Source organism: Drosophila sechellia, chromosome 3L (genome assembly GCF_004382195.2).
Source record: "Drosophila sechellia strain sech25 chromosome 3L, ASM438219v1, whole genome shotgun sequence".
Lineage (NCBI taxonomy): Eukaryota > Metazoa > Arthropoda > Insecta > Diptera > Drosophilidae > Drosophila > Drosophila sechellia.
This window is the reverse complement of record NC_045951.1, coordinates 15,486,266-15,509,627: the sequence shown is the minus strand read 5'-3', so window position 1 is coordinate 15,509,627 and position 23,362 is coordinate 15,486,266. Positions and strand designations below refer to the sequence as shown.

Sequence of the window (23,362 nt, the reverse complement as noted above, 5' to 3'; positions counted from 1 at the left end):
GTTTTTATATACAAACGTTTAATTCGAATTGACATTATAATATGTTCTGCTTAATATTTTATAATGTCAGTGCTGCAAAATTCAACCATCGCTTTTCCATTATCGCTTAATGCAACACAATTACTTTTAATTATTTTATTATGTAAACATTTCGATGGACCAGTCCGCAGCGGACACCCGTGGAAACCAATTTAATTGATATAAACATTGTAGTTTAATTGCCTTAAACGCCAAATGAACCGGTTGACTTTATTACCAAACAGTTTGACGTGTTGGTTTTTTTTCTCCTTGTTTTACACGTGGGTGTTTTTTAATTAAAATTTAATCAGAATGAACCCTTACTAACATGATTTGCAATGGAGCGTAATTCCGAAAGAACTGAAATGCAGATTGTGGTTCGTAGCAGGTTGATTAAATCGTGTCATGTTTTGCGGTTGGAATAGGTACATTAAATTGCTGGTAAATTTGCATTCCTATAGCTTGTCTTTATCCGTTTCGGGATCAGGACAAAGACTAGGTGACCCAGCTCTGCTCAGAGGACTAACTAGCTCCCTTGGGCACACATACTTTTGGTAAAGCCGCATGCATTAGACCGAATCGTGCGTCATTTTGAGCATTAAAATTAATCCATGGACACGCAAGGATAATCGCTCGGATGACACGCTTTTTTATGGCTACCTGGCGCCTCTGAGCAGGATTTTGAGATGCGAACGCGTGACTAAGAGGACCACGAGAACTAGTGCAGGTTACGTATACGCCACCGTAGCCATGGTGCTCCTTGTATCGCAAATTGACTGCAGTCGCTGCAAATTTCAATTTCTTCAACGCCATAATTGGCCATCTAATTATAGTTGCATTCTGGCACCATGACCTGCCTGGGCATTAAAAGTAATCGCATCTTATGAATAATATCCCCAGCAAGGACTCCGCCCAGCACTATTCAAATGCTAATCATAGTAATGTCCTTTGGGTGTTTTACACATATACGTATTATATTTTCGTTCGTTTTCTTAATTTCTAGCAACTCGTGCAAGTATTGACCAAAAAAATAAAAAAAAAAAACGAAATAAAGAAGTGTGGGAATGTGTGTGAGAAAGTGGCAAGTGTGAAAACTGAGGGGTCACCCAACTACGTCACGCATGTCCTTGCACGAAAATGTGAAAAGTTTTTGTAGATTTTCCTCTGCTTTCCGTTAGTCTGCTAGTTTTTTGCGCAAACAAAGGTTGTGCATAAAACTAATTAACTTTGCTATTTGCCGACTGCAAGGGGAAATGTTTGTGCTCCTGCAGAATTTATTATTCGCTCTGAGCAATCAAATTAGAATAACCATTTCGAATGTTTGCGAGAGATATGCAACTGATCTGTCGGGTGAAAATGGCCTCTAAATTTTTAATTAAGCATTTGGGACTAGAAGATAGCACTAAACACTTAATAAAATATATTTTGTTGCAATTAAAATGGAAAGATAAGTTATTTATCTAGCAAAGTAGCTAGCTATACATTTTAAATTGCACCCTTGAGGAGCCAAGAAAATATTTTGAAATAATTTAAATTCCCATAGATATTTGTCATAAGGATATTTAAATGGCTTGAAGATAAGACAACAACATTTAATTCCCAAGAAATTTAGCCAGATATCCTTTGATGACTTTCAGATTGAACCAATTCCCCAATCCCCAATTTCAAATTCGTACTATCTGCTTTAACCCATGCCAGCAATTAGCGGCAAAAACAAAACGAAGGCAAATGCAGAATAAATATTTTTGCAAATAGGCAAACACAAACAATAGGCTCAAATATTTGGCAATGGCAAAAAAGAGCATTAAAATAGCCAGAGATTCGGTGGGAAAATCGATAGATGAACCCGCAACTGCAGTTTCCCTTTGCCCCGCAGATTTGACCAAATAAATGTTGGATAAACAAATTCAAACAGCTACAAACAGCAATTTGGTATGCCCCGAGCTATTTGGCTGGCTTGATTGAGCCATGTCCGCTGGCCATATCCGCATATCCGTGTGCTCCTCCGAGGATTTTAATCATGCACGTATTTTGAAGCTTTTCCGCTTCCCAGCCACGAACGCCATAAATATCCATCACTATGTGAGTGAGCGATTTTTGCTTATCCGCGCCACCAACTATAAACTCCAATAGCCCCCGCGGTGAATATTGACTGAAATACCGGCAAAAACGGCCATTAATAAATTTATGCGGCTAGAAGCCACATAAAAGCACACTCTCTACCGCGAAATGCGATGCGCACTTTGTTGCATAAATTTCGGAATAGTTTTTATCCGATTAAATTGCTTAGCAGTTGCTAAAATTAAATATTAATTGCTTTGTGTTGTTTATTTGAAAATCTAATAAATTTATACACTTATGTGGGTTTCCTTTAATTTGATTCCAAAATTGCATTTGACATTAACAACAATTTTTAAAGGTAATTTAATAGGCTCGTAGATGTATAAAATAAAACAGGTACAAAATAATAAGCAAATGTCGCTAGCGAGTCCTTCTTTACATTCTAACTATTTTTTATTTAGTTCAAAGAAATCAAGAGTATATTGTAACCAATATCTAAAAAATGTAAGCAATTTTTTTGTCTGTATGTACCTATTTATTTTATTTACGTGCAACCCCGGCTATTTGGAAGTCTGTAAAATTCTGTCCTAGTATATTTCAGATAGTTTAACAACTGCATTTTTATAAACCTAGCAAAAAAGTAAAAAATGAGGTATACTATAATCATTACTTTCCATTTGATGCCTTTGGGAGTTAAAAATTCTCCGATTTTTCAGCACTAAGGAAACTCCATTTATTTATGTGAAACCACAAAACAAATCCTGTAAATTTCGCGTTTCTCTCATCCTGCACCACATACTTTGCCCGATTCTGCTCCACTTTATGTGCACCTTTATTATTCACTTTGTCTATCTGAGTCTGGCTCAAAAACTTAACCCCTTTTCCGAGAGTCCTGCTCAAATATCCTGGGGCTTTGCCCAAAGAAAACAACAAATAAAAAAAAAGAAGTAACAAACACGGAAAATGTTGCAAAAAAAAAGCATAAGCGAAAAGTAGGGTGAAAAAAGTGTTAACAAACAGCGTATAAATTATTAATTAAGTCGCTCCACTCGTCCAGTCTGGGCAATTTGCTCTATTTAATAAAATGCAACTGAAAAGGCAGATTTTACTTCTGCACTAATTTATATTCCCCGCCATTTGACATAAATTTCATTTATAGCCATGTGAATTGGTCTCTTGCAAAGGCCTAATTATTTAATCAATATATGCCCATAAATATTGCACAGAGCTCTCTGGCATAGGAGAAAGACATATGAACGTTTGCTTGTGTGCTCCAATTGGTCCAATTAGTGAAAGTAAAACAAAAGTTAAGGTTCCCACAATGCTAAAGTGCACCACCATATAATTACGATAAAGAGGACGACGGACGCTGTAATTTAAGGGCCAGACAGATCCTGAAAGTAACAACACCTGGCAAGGATTAAAAATAAACAAATGTAAATAAAACTTTAATTAAATATAAATATGATAAAAGATAAAACCAGAAGACTCGACATCTATATATCATATTTTACTATTTGTTGTTTACAAACTATATTACTTTTTTGATTTTAGCCATCTTTAGTTTGTCTAAAATTGTGATCTAAATGAACTGCTAATTTATGTGTGTATCAATAAAATCACTTTGATTACCAATCACTTGAGGTCCCTAATTTGTGCACTGTTCACAAAACCCACATGGAATTACTTTCTGCTTGACTTTGGCACTAACCACCCACCAGAGCAAAACAAATGGGTTGGCATTTCCTGGGAAATGCTATCATGCTAGCCTAAATCTAAAGCCTCAGTTGGGGGCGAATCCTCGTGGCAGGTTTGTAAATCGTTTTGCCGGAATAAGGCCTCTACTATCTTTATACAATTATAACTAAAGCGCGACCTTTGCTCACATGTCCCTCAGTCAAAGTCCTTTTATACGAATAAAAGTACGAGTCCTAGAAGTCCTGGCTCAGACTGCCTGGAAAAACGTTTCTAGGCACTAAAAATGCGTGCGTGCCTTGGTATTTCTTTTTTATCGATTTGCATATCTAAATTTAGTCAGGCGACATATAATGGCATACCATATGTGTGTATATAGTGTAGGTTCGCATGCACATTTGCCTATTATATATGTACTTGTGGAGGCCAGGGAGCACGGCCACACGCACTAATAAATATTGCATTGTGCTACTGGCAACGGAGTCCTTTCAGTTTGAGGAGTCGTGGTTGTCGTAATTAAGGATCTTCCACCATCTGCTTATGCCAATGTCTTGGGGCTACAATTAGAAATTTGGTGTTAGGTATAATCATGCATTTTTACACTTGAATAAACGTCTCTTAAACGGGAAACTAAAAAATTAATGTAATTACATGAATTATTATTTGAGACTATATAAAAAAAGATTTGAAAAGGGTATCGTTCACCAAATTGTTTTTAAAAATAAGGAAATCGTTTATTTTGGATTCAAAAGGACTCTCAAAGAGTGGAACAAATAAATAAATTATCACCTGTTATCAAAGCGTATTTTTCTGCAAATATTGCCTACCTAATCAACATTAAATTTTTATTAATTTTTATTAAATTTGTTGTAACATTTTCCATTTTTCAACATTAGTTTCAAATAATATCTGATTATTTGTTACTTTTAAATATAACTATTTTTTAACTTTATTTTGCACCTAAACATTGTGCTTGATTATTTCTACATTTTTTTTACCCGACTAAAGTGTACGTTGTGATTTCCAAGTGCACGTGAGAACACGACCTCAGATTGGCCGGCAAATGCCTTGGTCACCTTGAACCGTCGCCTCAGGGAGACAGAAGGATAAAAGACATCGCAGGACGCAGGTCGCAGGACGCGGAACGCGGAAAGGGGCCATGATAAATGAGCTACGTTAACTCATGTGGCAAATGTGACATGTGCTCCGGCATTTTAATTCTTTGTGTACCTGTGCTTGTGTGTGCTGATTGCCATGTGAGTCCGTGGAGAGACAAGCGCTAAAATTACCATATTACAGTCGCCCTTCCTCCGAGAATTCTTGGCCCGGATCAACGTGGCCCACTGTGGAGCACGGCCCATCCATTCAAGCGTACTAACCGGCTCCCGAACCCAAAAGTCCGAAGTCCAGCCGGGCTAATAGGTCAGTTTAGTTGGCCGTAGCATGTGAATTATGGTTAATTTTGGCTGCCACATTGCGGAAGTTATTAACTCGTCTGATTGAACTTGGCCGTAAGTGATTTAGTACGTGTGGCCATGTGCGCCAAGTCCAAGTTGATGGCTTAAGTGTATTAAATAAGTGGGGGAATTTCAATTTTGTGTGCCCATAAGCAAGTTATTGATATTGTTGGGGAAGTCTAAAAGGCAAAACCATGTAAAAAAGGCAATTAAGTTGGCACTCATTATGCGTAGAGAGTGTAATGAAATTTTCTGACGGAAATTAATATTGGCTATCCTTGGGGGAACGAATAAATTTGGCTATTGAATCAATGGCCAATATAGTGTTATATGTCGAAAGAGCTAACCAAAAGTTTACAACCAACGCAGGATTTATGATTTCAGTAAGCCTTTTGTGCATTTTATCATAGAATTATTCTGCAGAAATTTATTAATATTGGGGTCTTATGTTTTTTATACCCGTGAATATATCATCTTTTCTATGGTTCTTAATTCTACAATTTTTTTTTAATTTTTCCGTTATTTTTAGTAGTATAGTTAGTAGATATCAAGCATTACTATGCAATATGTTGATGTTTATACCTAATGTAGAGCTTGTTTACATCCGTTTGGGTCCGTCATAGCTTAATTATTCGATGAAGGTCCTTCACTCTGATTTTTCATTAGTTCTGCACTCTGCTTTGAGATGCTTGGCCATAATAGCCAAGGGACAGCCCCGCCCCCTGCCGTCTGTCAAATATTTGCTCAATGCCCAAGACGCAGGAGTCTCGCCTCCAATGCTCGCTCGTCGCTGAAAAGTATGCAGCAGACAAAAGCTCATTAAGAACTCAGACACAATCCTCGCACTCCAGAGCACTCGACTCCGACCAGGACCACTACAACCCACTCCTGTCCCTGTCATATCCTCGTTGTCATCGTTATCCAGAGCCCCGCACTCTGTGTTAAGTGATTTCCATCATTTGCGCCGGAGGCACATGCTGGGGAATTCCAAGCTGATGATGCCGACAACATGAGTAGCTGGGCCTAAGTCTTAGCCCCTTCCCTTTCGACTATGAGTCGTATGTTTAATTTTATCTAAAAGCCGTCCTCGTCTGTTGCTTCTCATTGTTTTGAGAACCAGTCCCGACAATGGGGAATTAATGCCAAACATAACCCAAACAATCTTGAAGTGAGAAACTCCATTGATGGTATCCATTTAATAATTGGTACTTATCCTTTTCAGCGATCTGGCGACGTGTGCGCTTATGCAGACACAAGGCGATAGCGGATTCCATTGAACTGGCTGCCGGGTTAAATTTGGTGAGTCGAAAACTTATCCTTTGAGCCACAATGCCAGCGTTTACTTGTTCAAAGCCCCAACAGCTCAAACAGATCTCTGAATGCACTCTCTTTCAAAGAATCTCATACGGAAAATACATAAAAATAAAGTACTGGCCATAAAAAATGCAAAGCACAAATACGAAGTGCCTTACAGGAAGAGAAAATACTGAATATTTGTTAAAATCATTTAGGTTAAAATGGGTAAAAGAAATATTGAATTAATGGAATCATAATTGGATTCATTTGATAATTTCTATATGGGTTACGAATTTGTTTGGTTTTTTTATTGAATATGGAAGTATTTCTTTTAAAAACTCTTCTTAAAGCTTGTATCCTTTGGTAGATATACCGTTTACAAGGACCTCTTCTTATGAACCCCTTGCTTTTCGCAGTACAGCCGTGTGCATGTGTATTTGTGAAGGTGCGGGCTAGGTCTTGGAAAACTTTTGTGTGTTTAATTTCCGGCTGCTTTAATACAAGTTCAGCCGGGCATGCACTTGAGGCTTGGCGAGGCTGACGGACTCGTAAGCTCCCAAGGAGCTGCGTGTCCTGTGGCGTCGTGTCCTTGCGGCTTATGACCCGCAGATTTGTGGTCTATGGCAAAATATTTATATAGAAATTAAATAGCTTCAGAACCGGTATTACTTAAGGGAAAGGTCAGTCAAGTGTGGCGGCTTCGACCTTAAGCAACCATTGAACTAGCGGCGAAGGAGTGGCTGGTGAGGTTGGGTACCTCATTCAATTCGTGTAATTGATGTCCTTTCATGCAGATTAAGCAGATCAAATGAAACGTATACATGGCAAATCAATGTAAAAGTTTGTAATGTGCATTTACATTTTAAAAAATTGTATTTTCCTCAAACAGTTTGATCAGATTCTTAAAAACTTAATAAATATATATATTGCGTATACGCACCGTTTAACATTTAAATTAGATCATGATATTTAGCTTGACAGTTTGAAAGTTTTGTTTGGCATGTGTTCCCCCGCATGCTTGAAATTCTTGAATTAATGTTCACTATGCTACAGTAGCTTATGTTTTTAAAAAGATATATCTCCTGCATGTCAGAAGTGGTTCTTTATAGGAGCCCCCTTTTTTATTAAACTCCCCTTCTTACAAGCCACCTGCGCTTAAACAGGTATATACATATATATATGTATATATATTCCTATATATATTCAGGTATCCGCGCATATATCTGCCCCCATATAAGCAGGGCACATTGTTAGAACAAACGACCCTCGAGATATATAAATAAACTGCCTCAAGATTAGTTTAAATGGTTGGCGACGTGCCTTTGCCCTCGTTTCGCAGTTGCAGCTGCAGCTGGTAACTGCATCCTGCCAGGATGGGTGACATCCCCTAATTTCTCTTTGGCCAACGCCCCTCAGCAAGTACACTTGAAGAAGGGAGTCGGAGAATTGCCATTTCGAAAGATTAAGTTGTTTTTTAAGATTAAGAACAAAGACGATGGCAAAGATATGTCAACTGGCGGCAGCGAAACTTTGTCCCTAAATCAATAATAATAAGTCTTACATTTAAATCGCACGCTCTACATGTAGAACAATTTGTATGTTTAATATTACTTGTTTTTTTTAATGATATGTTTTATATATCAAAAAAATTCAATCAGTTTTAACTTTAAGGCTTGTGTGGATGGCGCCTAATATTATGATAGTATATTGGTTAATCAAGAAAACTTATTTATAATTTTTTAATCTACTCCGTCAAAATATTTTTTCAGTGTACATGTGTGTTCGTATGCGTGTGCATGTAAAGTGGCGCTTATTCTAGCACTAACAGAGGGAAACCAACACAAAAAGCTCTTTGGCGCTCGTCATGTCCACGGCAAGGGGGGGGTGGTGAGAAGGGGGGATGTTGCCTAGGGGTAGGCCACATGGCATAGGGGCAATGTGACCCCCTACTGGCAGCAGCCACCCCTCTCAACACGCCCATTATGCTCATTATGTGCTTTGGTACTTGGCTCGTTTTTGTCTTTACTTTCCCCATTTGTTGTTGCTTCTTCAACGTCTTTTCCTCATGTTTGTTTGTTTGTTTGCTTATCTTGTTTATTTGCTTTTGTGCCAAATTATTTGTCGCTGCTCGTTCGCTGTTCTTATGCTACTTGTTTTTCGAATGCTTATTGCTTTTTCCTGTCATTTTGCTTCTGGTTTTTTGTTGTTTTGTGGGGAAAACCAAGGAATTTTGATAGTCCAGATTTTATAAAGCACTCATGTTTTGGGTTTCAAATTCAAAACAGTGCCAAACTTAACTTACTAACTATAGGATTAAATGGTATAGGCTAATAGTTTCGCTCATTACAAATTTGTGTAATTCTTTAAGAACCAATTCGACTTAAAATATAAATTTTACACTTGTGTCGTATCGGCTTGAATTCATCTCTTGGGCCAATATCGCCGTAAGCTTCTTGCCCAGGGCGCTTGTAAAAACGGCAGAAACCACCATGCCAAAAAGGGGAAAAAGAATAAAAGTGGGCTTAAATGACAGACAGCTCCCCAGTTCTCCGAGCGAAAACCAGAGCGAAGAGCAGAGAAATGTCCAAAAAATGTCAATTTATTATGGCGAAATCAGCGCAGGACACACGCGGCCAACACGCGTGACCAGCAGCATAAGCCCACCCAACTTCCATTTTGCAAACTGCCACGCCCACATCCCAGTGGCCCCCATCAGCCCACCGTGAAGAATTTTCCCAACTGACTGTGTCATGTGTATAAATACTTTTTAATCTGAATTATTACGGTCTGCAAGTTTTTCTTCGCTTGATTATAATTTATTCACATAAATTTTCATGATGCATGGCATTTAAGTGGCTGTGACAGGACCAAGAGCATTCGAAAACTCCTCCCTTCGACATTTTAGGAGGACTCTCGACGCACAAAAACCAAAGCCTTGCCAAAGCCCTTTTACGAAACTGGTTATGATGGGCAGCAAAAAAAAATGTTAACAGCCTCGAAAAGTTCAATCTGAAAATGGGATCAAGGGGATTGCTCGATTCGTTTGTTTAATTACTCAAACATTCAATGAAAGGGCAGCGAGTGGTGGCATTAAAATAAACATACTCAGCTAAAGTTAAAGCTTGGAGTCTTTTAATCTGGGGTATTTTAATATTTGAGCTTATAATGGATTTTTTTAAATTTCTTTTTAGTGAAATCAGATACATGTAACCAATACCACAGATACGCTGCTGTAAAAAGTGGTATTTAATATAAATGGCAAACCATTTAATGACTAAATCGTTTGAATCACCTACGACTTGAGCTGATAGCCTTAAAATTCTGACCGCAATTGTGTACGCAACATTTGCGCGCATGACATACTTCCGCTTCACTTAAAGGACCTGTGGTCGCGGTCATCCGTGAATATCCACCGCAATTTACTCATTCAATTTTAATTATTTATAAAATATGCCAGCGTAACTTTTCCAAAGTGTTCAACTGAAAACATATTGCATAAGCAAGGGGAAAGTCAACATGTTCGACTGCCATCTGTTCGATTTTCGTTCTTATTTCCCCGGGGACGCAGAAGAAAACAAGTTGTCTCTTCCTCGACATTTCTGCATTCGATTTTCACCCATGCTGGCCAACATCGTCATCGAGCTGACCGGAGCTTATTGTAAACAGAATGTGATAGATACCACGCAGACAAACAAGGGAATTTCGCAATGCCACCACATCCTCTAAGTGCACCACCACCACTGGCTCCACAAGCCATCCGAATTCCCATTCACACCAGCCAGTTAAACCGCAGTTCCTGCTCTATCTCCGCACGAGCGTTGCACATTTGCAGTTTGTCATTTTGGGTTAACTGTGCGCAAACGTTTGCGCCGCAAACTGTCAAAATGTGCAATTAGTTTGGTTAAATGGCTCACCTCGGCGGTGAATCATAAGCATGGACAGTGGGTTTTGGTTTAATATATACTTAATATATTCCCATCATGTGCATATAATTAAAAGCGTAACAATACAACAGTAACTTGTACTAGCTAATGGTCTTTAATGGTTTTTGAATGCACCAACATCGTGACTTTTAAACTAAGGTGCAGATTGTAGAATGCAATGGAAATCGAAAACCGCAGGAGTTGCAGCACCTTTTATTCAATTACACTTGGCTGGTATTAATTAAACGCGCACGTTCGATTATTGGAAAATGCTCGGTCTCCAACAGGTCGTCGTCGTGTGTCAACCATGTCGTCGCGTGTTCCACTTTTCCGAGCAATAAGCTGACTTAAGCCTAAACGGCTTAGCGTCCCTCTGAGTGGTTTGCATTTGCCGAGTGTCTATGTCTGCACTCCCATTTTAATTGAAATGCGAATGAACTGCACTCCACTTCGGGCCATTCCACTCCGGATAACCAACCACCTGCATTCCAGGATCGCTGTGCATCTGGCCACCGAGTTATTTAATTAGGCATGCCAGCATGCAGATTGCTCTTACTGCCAATTTCCAATTTCAATTCGCTGGCTGGGAAAAGTGGGTCAAGTGCCCTTCTTCAATTACCACATTTGCCAGGCCATGCAATTTTGGTATTTGCCATGACATTTTAATAACTTTTAATGCAACAGATTATGGTCCATTATGGCCAGCGGTGAACTAAGCTCATTAAATATGAATTTCATGTATGCAGTTTCAATTTGATTGAAGCACAGGACATCAATGTAAATGTATGATGACCAGAACTAAAGGATTAACCTAATATACGCACATTAAGACACGGAGAGAATTTTTTTATAACTTAAAATATTAAAAAAAAAAACAATATAATCAAAATGGTGTTAATCACCTCACAAATAAAAATGCCAGAATATAATTGTAATAAATAGTAAACTGTTTGATAGGAACGTAACATTTCTTTATAAAAGAGTTTTCTTTAAATGGTATTTAGTGGGCATTCTACTTTAATTATTAAAAGATTTTCTCTTTGTGTGACTTTACCTTTTTCAGAACAATGGATAAACTCACAATTTGTTGAGTTGTCCACATTCATAATTCGTTGAGCTGCCTTCAACACAACAATGCCCCCATTTAGCCTTTCTGGTTTGGCCGCCCACAATCTTTGTATATACGCGGCTATATAGGCTACGTTAAAAGTCGGGGGATATTTTCAATGGGTTTAATCAACTTTATTTCGCTCTTGTCTTTTCTGTCACTGGTAAGTTCGTGACTTCGAACAATGGCGCCATGGCAAACACTGAAGCTCAAAAAATCGATATCAAGTTGTTTGTAATTGTTGCTTTTTGCTATTGTTGTCGGTAAAGTTTTTCGTTTTTATTTTGTTTACTGAGGTTACCCATTGGTCTGTGACCGATACTTGTTCCCTTACGGCAAATTTTAAAAGGTTTTTCGACAAAAGAGATTTGGGTAAATGGCATGACTTTAAAGACCAAATTCAGCAGATTTGGTTACCTGTTTTGCTTCATGGTTTATGGAAGCGTTAGCTGATAATCCATTATAAAATTAAGATCATCGCAGCTTCATTTAACCAAATTGGAATTAATCCAATTACCAACGAACTCTTTCCCACGGAAACATCAGCTGTGAATTGCAATTACTCATCCCGACAAATAGTTTCGCTTCCATCAAATTTAATGGAATTTTCAATTAACTCTGGCCAGCTTGAAAAGTGTCGGACTGCCATCTAATTGGATTGCCGCTTGATTTGGGCAAAATTGCAAATTAGGGCATTAAAGCTGATCCAGCACAAAACGTGCTCGAAATGTTTGTTGGTCAGATGGATATTAAGTATCCGACATGTGGCCACCGCAACAAAAGCGCCCGCCCAAAAAGTATGCAAATAATGTTGCTGGCAAATCCCCACTGTGTCAAATAATTTGGAGAGTGGAGGCAAAAACTAGCAGCAAATTATTAAATTGACTGAACAAGTCGCAGTCCAACAAAATAAAGATTCAGATGCGGAATATGAAAAGTTGTTCCACTAAAAATATGAAAAAGTCGAGAGCGAAAAATGAAATGCACAACGAAATAGACTTTAGACTAAGGACAGAAGGACGAAGGGATGTGGAAGGATTGGTTGTGTTTCGGGTTAGTTGTTGGGTTGGGCTGTCAGTTGGCGCCGTTTCCGGCCGCCAGACGATGGCAGGATTAACTTTGGCCAAACTGCAGTCGTCGGACTCTCGAGCGCGGTTTGTGTAAATTTATGCCCCGGAAGCCATGAAGGATATCAGCGGGGAGGGCCAGGAAGGATTCAAAGGAAGCCAGTTATGAACTGATCTATGGTCAGTCATTTTTATATCTTCTACCCTTTTTGTTTTTTTTTTTTGCTGTTCAAAGCTTTCTGCTTTGCTCGAAAAGTTAGCTCATTCAGTTAAAGTTTTGACAATTTTGGTGCAACACCACGGAAACAAAAGGAAAGTCGAACGAACACAAGCGTTTAAAACAGATTGAGGCCAATAATTGTCCTGACACATGTGGGTGGGTATAGTCATATGTGTATGGGGTCAAGGAAAACACGTATAAGCCGTATCGGTAGCAATTTGTATATGGGACCCATTTACGAGCCGACTTCTTTGGCTTTGCCTAGTTTCTATGCCTATAACTTTTGCTATCTACTGTCTTGGGGTTTATTTTTGTGCTTTATGGCCAAAGTCACGTAAAAATCGAATAAATGTATAATGAAGACCCTGAATACGTTGGCGGATAACCCAAAGCCACTGAGTACCCGCTTTAGTGGGTTTGTCTGCGTTTTCTGCGGTTTTTCTTTGATTAAAAGTGGAAATGGGCAGAAAGACAGAGAACCGACTCACTCATGTCAAAGTTTTTCACTGGCTTTTCCATATGGTTGCGAATAAGCTGTTCGGACAATCAAGTTTAAATTGAGTGCGGTTTGCTTCCATGTTTTCTGGATTCTTAATCTGTAAACTTCTACCAACAGTATCAAAATAAAGTTTTCTTAAGCAGCTTATGCGAATTGTACATAAGCCGATTAGATTTCATTTAAAAAACATGTGTTCAAATATAACTTATCAGACCCAAATCACTCGTTCTCAATGGATGTCGTTTTATTCTTCAGTTTTATTTAGCGCAAAAGCGGAAATTGAATTTCTGAGCTCGGCATTCATTTCACTTGGAGCAATGGCCGTTTAAGTCTTTGCATGTTGCAAAAATGTCAAAATCTAGCCCAACTTGTACTTACTTGAAAACTATACATACGTACACTTTTGGTCGAAATGAAACTTGCATTCCTTCCTGAGTTGGCCACAAGCTGACAACCACCACAACAGCAACCACTGAATTGGCAACACCGAGGGGCAGCGAAAAGACAGCCTTTGACAGGCAACAATAAAAATTCGTTTGGCCCATTGACTGGCTGACTGACATTCGTTTTTTGGTCCTGGCCTAAACCGCTTGCACTATGGTAGACCAAACTAGTTTTATCACTTTTGGCAACATTTTCCACTCGAATTAGGGATAACAGCTTGAGACTTACAAAGTACATACCGTTTAACTTAAATAAATATGAAATCTAATTTTTGTATTTTTGGCAAGTAAATATGGTAAAAATATGTTAGAATTTATCTGATTTTTCAGAAAAATATAATATAATATATTTTCTGGTAAAAAATATATTAGGCTACTCACCCAATTGTCGGCAGCTTTTCTAGCTCACATACCTCATTATATTCATGATCTAGGCTATCACGAGTCCTCAACTAGGACACTTGCCCATGCAATTTGGGAAAACGCTGCAGTCAACAACTAATATCATGGAATTCTACGAAGTGCCAGCTTTTGCTTGAAATTACCTGGAAAATTAAAGTTTTCCTGTGGCAGTCGTAAATCCGTTACAGAACCCCATGTTATTTGGCAACTGACATTTACGGCTAGGTGTGCACGCAGGTGGGCGTGGTCGTTGGGCCGAAGCAATCCAATATTGCCACATCAATCAAATCCTATATGTACCGCCGCGAGTGTTGATGCAGCCAAGTCATTGGAACGACAGTCAAGTGGGTGACGATAGATTTTTATTTCAGATTGTGCCGCGCGAATTGCTTTCGCCGAGGTTAATTAGTTTGGCTGGGGGTGCAGTTAAATTGAAACCGCGACAAAACTGCTTTCTCATAGTATTTCTCCAAAATATTTGTGTTCCTCATTTTGACAGTCGTTTACTTGTTGTACGACTTTCTGAAAGATATAAATCATAATTTATTTAAATATTGCACCTTCGCAGATTAAAAAAATATTTAATTATTCTGACTTTTAATTATTATAATGTAAAATATTTCAAAAATATTTTTAATATTTTAAATACCTTCGAATATTTTAAATTATAAAAGTTCATTTACTGGCAATGTCTTCATAATTTTTTATACTTAAATAAGAGTCAGGGAACGTAATAATAATAAAGTGATATTTTCCTTGTCAGTATTTCTTAAAGTAAAGTGTATAAAATTGGAAAGTGTTTGACATATCGTAAAAATAATACCCCTTTCTTTGGTACACCATTCTTTCCAGTTGTCGTAACATGGGCTGCGTCTTTGAAGCGGCCAAAGAGCAGCCCCACAAACCTAGAAGCAGGCAACTAAGGCGCAACCAATGCCGTGGAAAAGCGGAAAAGGCAGCAGCGGGGACCAGAGGCAAGGTCGCTGTCAGAGGAAACAACGACAAGCCAGCTGAGGACATCAAAATCAAGGATAACTATCAACAAAACCATAAAACGCAAACCGAAACACAAACAGAAGTAGCAGCAGCAGCAGTAGCAATAGCAGCAGACGCAGGAGCTGAAACAGAAACTGAAACAGAGGCTGGGGCCCAAAGAGAGGCAGCAACCGGGCCCGAACATCTGAAAGCGGCGGCTCAAGTGCTTTTAACGATACGGCAGGCACGTCAGGAGAACAACAAGCACAGTAGTAGTCAAGTGGCTGAAACGCACAAGGACGAAGGCGAGGACGCGTTGGCGCGGCAAGGATCCATTGTCGATACGGCGGCGGGCAGAATCGGAATCGATATTGCGGCAACAACGATTCAAATCGCCGAGCGGCATGAGGATGGGCAGCATTGGCAGCAACACAATGTCCGCCGGCGGAGGCGCCACCCAGATCCTGCAGCGGATCCTGCGAGCATCTCCAAACTTTCGGCAATATCCCTGCATTTTCACGCCCTCGCCGCCCTAGCGAAAACGCTCCAAAAGCACGAGGACCTGAGTCCTGTCCAGGATCGCCAGCCCCTAGCGTACCGGGCGTGGCAAGAACATCCGTATGCCGAGACCCAACTGCCCGCCACCATGTCAGCGGCCATCATTGCGAATGTCGGCGCCACGGCAGCGGCCACCTCGGCAGCCGCCTTCCAGTATCTCGGCCAGCACTACAAGCACTACAGCCAGTCGATCAGCTTCTACGCGGCCTCCAGTGTGCTCCTGATGCTTTGCTATCTGACCACCGCGTCCACGGCAGCTGCCACGCAGTCGGAGACGGGTGCCCTCGACAAGCATCCCATGTGAGTGCAGGATATATCGCACAATATCAGTACAGAGTCGCGCAAGCCAAAAGTTCGCCGTGATTTCTTTCAGTTATAATAGGGATTTGGAAGGAAGCTAGATTTGGAAATCCGAATTTATTTCCCATATAAAGTATATATGTAGTATAAACAATCGTTTGGATATAGTTAGTATATAGTCCGCTTGTCCTTATGTCCTTTTGTCCATACGTTTCTACGAAAACTAGTCTTTTGGTCCTACTTCTATCTGCATTTAACTTTAGTATATAAGTCAAAACGGGCAGGATCGGACTACTTATTATATAGTTGCCCTATGAACTTATCAAAAATTTTAAATGAGGTGTACAAATCCTAGAATCGGGGCGAACTCGGCGCATTCATTAGAACAACCCAATTCATTTCAGAATACTGTCATTTGATTTTGTTACCTTCAACCCGCCCACAAAGATTCTCTATTTTCCCAACTATCCATCTATCTCTACATAAAAGTATCTTTCATTCTGTATCGCCTGGCAATCCTTTTCACAACACGTACAAAAATTGTTCTATTTATTTTTTCCTTTTTGAAATTCTTTCAGTCATGGCATCGATTGGTCGAAGTAAGTTAATGCACACCTCCTTCCATCTCTAAAAAAAAAAAGAAATACCGAAAGCTGAGAATTATTCGGAAAAAGAGAAAACTCAAGTTTTGGTTACCTCTTTTTCTGGAATTATTAAGTTTCGTTTTCTGCACACACTATACTTTTTTGAGTTCATTTGATTTCCCGTTGAGGTAATTGGTTTTTCTCAGCTTCGTTCTGCTGATGTTATGCATGCAATTTGAAATAAAGTTTATGAGTTGCATAAAATAAAATGCTTTGCCAACAAGTCAACTATTTTACTCTCTCAGGATTAAGAGATAATTTTTAGGATTTCCAAAAACCTAAAGCAGTTCTTAGATTCTCATTAAAGAATTAAACAAATTGTATTATTTTAACTGCTTACCTACTTATGAGTTCATTGATATTATACTTTGATTGTTCGGCTTTAAATCTTCCCATCTACTTAAAAACAGCACACAAAACTTTTGTACATAACAGATTCCTTGGGAAAATAACAACTTTATATTTTGTCAATTACTAACACAAGTTTATATTGATCGTAATAAGGTTTATACATTTTAAAAATGATTTTCTCGTGTTCTACAGATTTGATGAGTCCAGTTCGGATAAGGAAATATTAGATTTACTGCTTGAGAAGAAGCGCTACGATAAACGATTACTGCCGCCTGTAAATGGTAAGAAGTTCCAGAAATTATCCGCCATTTTCACATTCTTGCGATTAAATGTCCAATTTTACTAAGTGGAGACTGGGGAAAAACTAAACACATTTTGTTTGTGCCATTAAGAGTTGCTTTCGTAGGAGGGGTTGGTTGCCCAATGACATCCTGCAGACAACAATTGGAGGAGCCAGGCCACGACGTATGGACACTATAAAATCAATTAAAGATAATGGCGCCACTGCCATGGATGTGATGCACAAAAGATGTGGACACTTTGGGGTTCGGGTGGCCACTATCTTCAGCCAAACCATCTATGCAATGCAATTACATTTTCTTCGACATGCTCATGCTTTGGAAAATCATTATATGACATTCTTTTAGCGGTTGGAAAATTGCATCTTTTTTTTTGTGTTACTAATGGAAAGTATAAAATAACAATGCAAGAGAATGGTTTAGATCGGAAAAACTGCTGAGATTAAAGTTAAACATTTGTTCTCGAAATGATTCAATCTAATTCAATTCGTTTTTGCAGATGAAGACTTTTGCTGTGGCTTGCAATCGCCCGATATGGCAACAAATCAAAATGCACGGAGACCACACAATCGCGGTTGGTGTACTCTCGCGGATTTTTATATTATGTAGATGCACTTTGTATCTGTACTTCTTACTTTCATTCGATGACCTATCTTATTTTTAAGTATGAAGTCTTCTTTTCTTACTGCCTTTTGATTTTCTATAGATTTTATTCTTTTACTTAATGATGAGTTCTTAGGAGCAGTCAATCTCTAGCTTATTCAAAGATGTGTTGAATGATGACTAAGTTGTGCATTTCCATAATCATGTTTCCAGTAGACATTTTGCATTTATAACCTTTCCGGGTAGTTAATTTTTTTTTGTATTCCTCTGGCACTTGGCACTTCAATAAATTATATGTTAAGTAGACCACAACCGTGTGAATTGAAATCCTTTTTTAATAGGCACTCTGACGGTGAACGTGAACGTGCTGCTCCTGAGCTTAGCATCGCCCGATGAAAGCAGTTTGGTGAGTCCTGCTGATGAATTGTGAAAATGTAATATATATTTTATTTATATTGAATTGATTGGTTCCAGAAATACGAGGTTGAATTTCTGCTGAACCAGCAATGGAACGATCCGCGACTGCAATATGGCAATAAGTCTCATTATGACTTCTTAAATGCTCTACATCATCATGATAGCATCTGGACGCCGGATACGTATTTCATTATGCATGGCGATTTCAAGGATCCCATCATACCAATGCATTTCGCTTTAAGAATATTTCGGAACGGGACCATTACGTACGCAATGAGGTGTGTGTCTGCTGCTCTCTAGCCCGATTTGAATATGAATGAATTTTTTATACAAAATCCGACGAGACGAGGCCGGGGCTAAGCGGCTTTAATGGCGCCAGAAAATGCAAATTTTCGCTCAAAGTTCATATTCATTAGGGATAGCAAGATGACAGGCGAAGCGGCAATATTTTTTTATTCTCTTTGCTTTTCCACTTGCTTTTGCTCAATTTTCCACCTTTTTTTCCTCGCTGGCTAGTGGAAAATTTGAGGAAAGGGCCCACAAAATATGTACTATAAGCTAGACCGGCAAACATACGAGGCTGTAATGAAAAATAGCACAAGAAATGTAGAAGGCTGGAAAATAGGTGAATATGAGTAAAATGTAAAGTGAAAGTAGGTATGTAAATATTTGCCCAGATACAAAGTACATACATATATCCCCAATCCTCGCCAGCTGCAAAATGCAGGCTTGTATGGGGGAAAAAAAGCGAGGAACTTTTCACAATATGACCAACATTTGTTGGACGGTCTTGTTTGTCTTACCCTTCCCCTTTTCCTAGCTCACTGCCCCGCGTTTTGCCAACTGGTCTACATTTTTAATTCAACAGAACTTTTCCAATTGACTGCATGGCGCAAAAGTGTCGTCCAGCAATTAAAATAAGTTGCAGTTGCCATTTACTTTCCCCAGCATTTTCTGGTCCAGCATTTCCCTTTTGCTGTTTGCATAGCCGACAAGGAGAAATGTCGGAAAAACTTGCTGGAAAAGCGACAGCGACACGGGGTGGAAAATTATGAATTGATGTTGCCGAACAAAGCGTGATATTAAGTGGCAAAGACAAGCTTGAAATTGCTAGGGAATAAAATTCAAAGAATTATAAGGTCAAAAATATTTTACTATAGTTGTGCATTGAAAACAAAATTCACAAATAATTTTAGGATTATAATTATTCAAAGGTAAATATATATTTCTAGAGAATTTAGACCAAAGGCAGACATTAGCTCCTTAAAATCAATATCATTTAAACTGAATTGAAATTTAACTTGAAAATATAACAAAAAATAGAAAAAAGTGCATAAAAAGTGATGTATTTGTATATTTATTTAAAAAAATTTTTATACAATTTTCCTTGTAGACGTCACCTGATCTTATCCTGCCAGGGAAGTCTTCACATATTTCCATTCGATGACCCCAAGTGTTCCTTCTCCATGGAGAGCAGTAAGTTATTCTTATTATTAAACAACTACATAAATTAAATATCATCTAAAATAAGACTAAAAATATACGAATATCTGTAGGCCAGTTTATAGACAAAATTAAATTCTGGAGCAAACATAGTATAATGAAAATATAAGTATACCATAATATGATTATTATGATTATAACGGTGGCTGGATTTTAAATTGAAATTAAAAATATATTGGATTGCACAAAGAAAGATGTCACAAGCAAGTGTTGAGAGTAAAGTATTTTTTAAACAATACAACTGAAGTGGGATTAATGTATAAATGATGTGACAATTCCAAAGTGTTGAGAGGGAACCTCAAGATGTTGACGTCCTGATGATAAAAAGATGGGCAGGCGAGCGTGTTGACTGCCACTCATGGGAAATCTTAGCCACCATCTGCATTTGCCTATTTGCTTCTTTGTGTGTGTGTGTGTGTGTTCATGCAACAATGGATGAGGCAAAGGGGGCGTGGCAAAGAGGGCTAAACGACAAAAGCTGACAAAGTGACTAGCAAGGCTGACTGCCTGCCACACGCACACATATCCTCACACACATCCTCATACACACACACACACCAGTCAGCCTTGTTGTGGCCTTTTTGTCTTTACATTGTTTTGCGAAAGTTGTTTCCGGTTCCCAACCCGCTCGGAAACATCGGCTAAGAACGTGAGCCACATCGTAAATTACTTTGAGAGGAAGATGATGATGATGTCGGTTCCTGCCGAGATTGTCATCTATGAGTGGCAAAACATCCATCGAAGTGCTGTGCCTTTCGCATTTCGCCTTTTGCCCGCTTGTCACGGCTTGTTTGTCAAATATGATTTAATTTACCGGGTCTGGCCCTCCTAGAGTCCCCAAAACAAATGGCCCAGACAATATGCATTTGTGTGTGCCCGCCTATTTGGATTAATCTAATTAATTAATAATATTGTGATGGAATTACTTGAGAGGGGGGCTGAGAATCTAATTCAATTGTGCGAAGCAGGGATTCTTAATCCTGAATTTCTCTCTCATCCCCGTGCAGTTTCCTACGAGGAGGCCCAAATCAAGTACGTCTGGAAAAACGATGAGGACACTCTGCGGAAGAGTCCTTCGCTGACCACATTGAACGCGTACTTAATTAAGAATCAAACGACGGCCTGCGATCAGAACAGCTGGCGAGGTAAGTCATTGGGATCGCAATTGCCAGTAATCGAATGCCAATCACTTCATTTGCTTATACTTTGTATTAGCCAAAGAAATTACAACCGGGAAATGTTTTGCTCTTTAGTAATCGTAGTGTTTTTGATGGTAAACTGGTATTTACTTTGTACAACATACAAAAATGGCGTATTTGATACAATTATTTTAGGTTTTTTCTTACAAAACCGGACCTTCTCAGTTTAGTACTCCATTCTTTGGCTTGGCTTTAAAATAATAATTATTTTTCTTATTTACTTACGTAGTCTCAGATCTCGGCTAGACTTGCTTCTGCAGCTTATACATTTTAGCAAAGAATCTACAAAAATAAATCCAATGCCTATCTAATGGTCTACTCTTTGTCTACCTTCCCACACCTACTCTCTTATAAAAATAAAAAACGCTACAAATCAACCAACAAAATCCCGAAATGCAAAAAATAATGCCCCTAGGGAACTACAGCTGTCTTAGGGTCGATTTAATCTTTACCAGAGATCGTGCATTCTATTTCACCACCGTTTTTATACCCGGCATTATATTGGTGACGTCGTCCTTTATAACTTTCTGGCTAGAATGGAATGCCGTGCCAGCTAGATCGATGATAGGTAACAATACCAAAAATACCAATACCAACCAATTTAAACAAAAAAAAATGAAAAACCATACCAAAAACCATAACCAATTTTTGCCCTCGCTATATCTATATCTCTCACACCAAACAAAACCAAATACTCTTAATAAAAATATGTACTTTTAAGAAATTAACCGAACCAAAAATCAATTTTGTACGCCATCGAGAATTGATTTTCTTTCCGCCTGTCGTAGCATTTGCCTTTTTCGATTGCCCTTCTGTAATGTAATTTGTACATTTTATGATTTCTAATTGTCACTTTTCCATTTCATTTCAATGCGGCCAACGTAGTAGTAATATATATTTGAAATACAGTGCCCCCACTCAAAGAATGCCCACACCCAAAAAGATCCTAGATTATAAGGTTTGCTGCATGGGTTCTGTTCCTTGAATGAGAGCCATCCCACCCAAAAAATCTGGAAAGCATTACCCAAATTAACGAACCACAAGTTAAGTTCACTTTCAACTTTACATATTTGTTTCCTTCTGAAAGTATGAGTATACCATAGTTTAGCCACAAAGTAAGCCAAAAAAAAAAGAAAAATCGGGAAAAGTACAGGCTAGTGTAAGGTCATTTGCGGAGTATAGTTCTAACAATCAGGCCTCTCTATCTATATATCTCTGTATCTCTCTCTGTCTGTCTCTGTGTGTGTGCGTGTGTTAACCCTTGGCCGAATTTGCATAACGCATAATTCCGGCCTTGTTTCTTAAGGTAATTACAGTTGCCTACAGGTCGAGTTGACATTTACCCGTGATCGTGCGTATTATTTTACAACCGTTTTCATACCTGGCATTATATTGGTCACCTCGTCGTTTATCACATTTTGGCTGGAATGGAATGCAGTCCCAGCCCGGGTTATGATCGGTACGTAAAAAATAAAAAAATGAATAAAATCAAATTGAAAACTTTCGAAAGAATTTCCAAGTTCTCAATAAAGCAAAACAGAAAAAACCCAACAAAAATCGAAGTCTTCCAAACCAATGAAAAAACAGTCCAAATCACATTCTAGTCCTTAACGAAACGTAGCAGTCCAGTAAGTTTTAGTCCAAATTTAAGCGCAACCACGAGACAATTGGCCAAATCTCAATGATAATTTAGAAGTTTGTTAGCTTAGAACAGCTTAGGAACATTTAACTCATTTAAAGTTCAAGTTTAGCTAGCCGCTCAATTTAAATGGATTCCTTTTTTCATTTCGATCCATTACTTGGACTGATTTTACCAATGTTGATTTTCTCATTTTGTATTTTCTACTTCCTGCACTCGTATTTGGTAAACTCCTTTGAGTCCTTGTGCATTGCATGACTTCTTAACTTAAACTAGGCAATTTTTGGCTTTTTTACTTTGAGAAGCTTTGATAAAATCAAATACGAAAATCAACTGAAGCATACATAAATCATGCTTAAACAAAAGACTACTCCAATTCATGTTCGATTAGATTGCAACACATACATTTGAATAGAAAATCTACCACTACTTCAAATAACAAACACAAAAATGGTTTAAATAACTAAAAATAAAATAAATTACAAATATAACAAATTTTAATAATATAAAAAGTATTTAGTATAAACAGTCATACCCATTCGTTACAAAACGGAAGATAAGGGTAAGAACAGGAAATAATATTTTCCATAGCTCACTACTAGTATATTGTTCTCAACTGGTCACAAAGTGAGGCAAGGATAATGCGATTACTATGTCCTAACCCTGTCCAAATGTGGGCAAGGGA

General features: G+C 38.5%; 1 protein-coding gene across 24 annotated transcripts in view; it reads left to right on the top strand.

Annotated features, from left to right (window-relative positions):
• LOC6605835 (glutamate-gated chloride channel) overlaps positions 1-23,362 on the top strand; it is a 50,075-nt gene that overhangs the window by 13,283 nt on the left and 13,430 nt on the right. For 12 of the 24 annotated variants that reach the window (XM_032717458.1, XM_032717459.1, XM_032717456.1 and 9 more), the window contains exons 3-12: positions 6,454-6,530; positions 15,042-16,022; positions 16,601-16,621; positions 17,210-17,298; positions 17,816-17,890; positions 18,261-18,325; positions 18,394-18,614; positions 19,730-19,812; positions 20,847-20,984; positions 22,345-22,497. In XM_032717458.1, coding sequence (XP_032573349.1) covers positions 15,052-16,022; positions 16,601-16,621; positions 17,210-17,298; positions 17,816-17,890; positions 18,261-18,325; positions 18,394-18,614; positions 19,730-19,812; positions 20,847-20,984; positions 22,345-22,497 — 1,816 coding nt within the window. In that variant the 5' untranslated portion in view covers positions 6,454-6,530; positions 15,042-15,051. Of the gene's footprint in view, positions 1-6,453; positions 6,531-15,041; positions 16,023-16,600; positions 16,622-17,209; positions 17,299-17,815; positions 17,891-18,260; positions 18,326-18,393; positions 18,615-19,729; positions 19,813-20,846; positions 20,985-21,453; positions 21,607-22,344; positions 22,498-23,362 lie in introns of all 24 variants that reach the window. The other 12 variants (XM_032717464.1, XM_032717462.1, XM_032717474.1 and 9 more) reach the window with 6 other exon arrangements.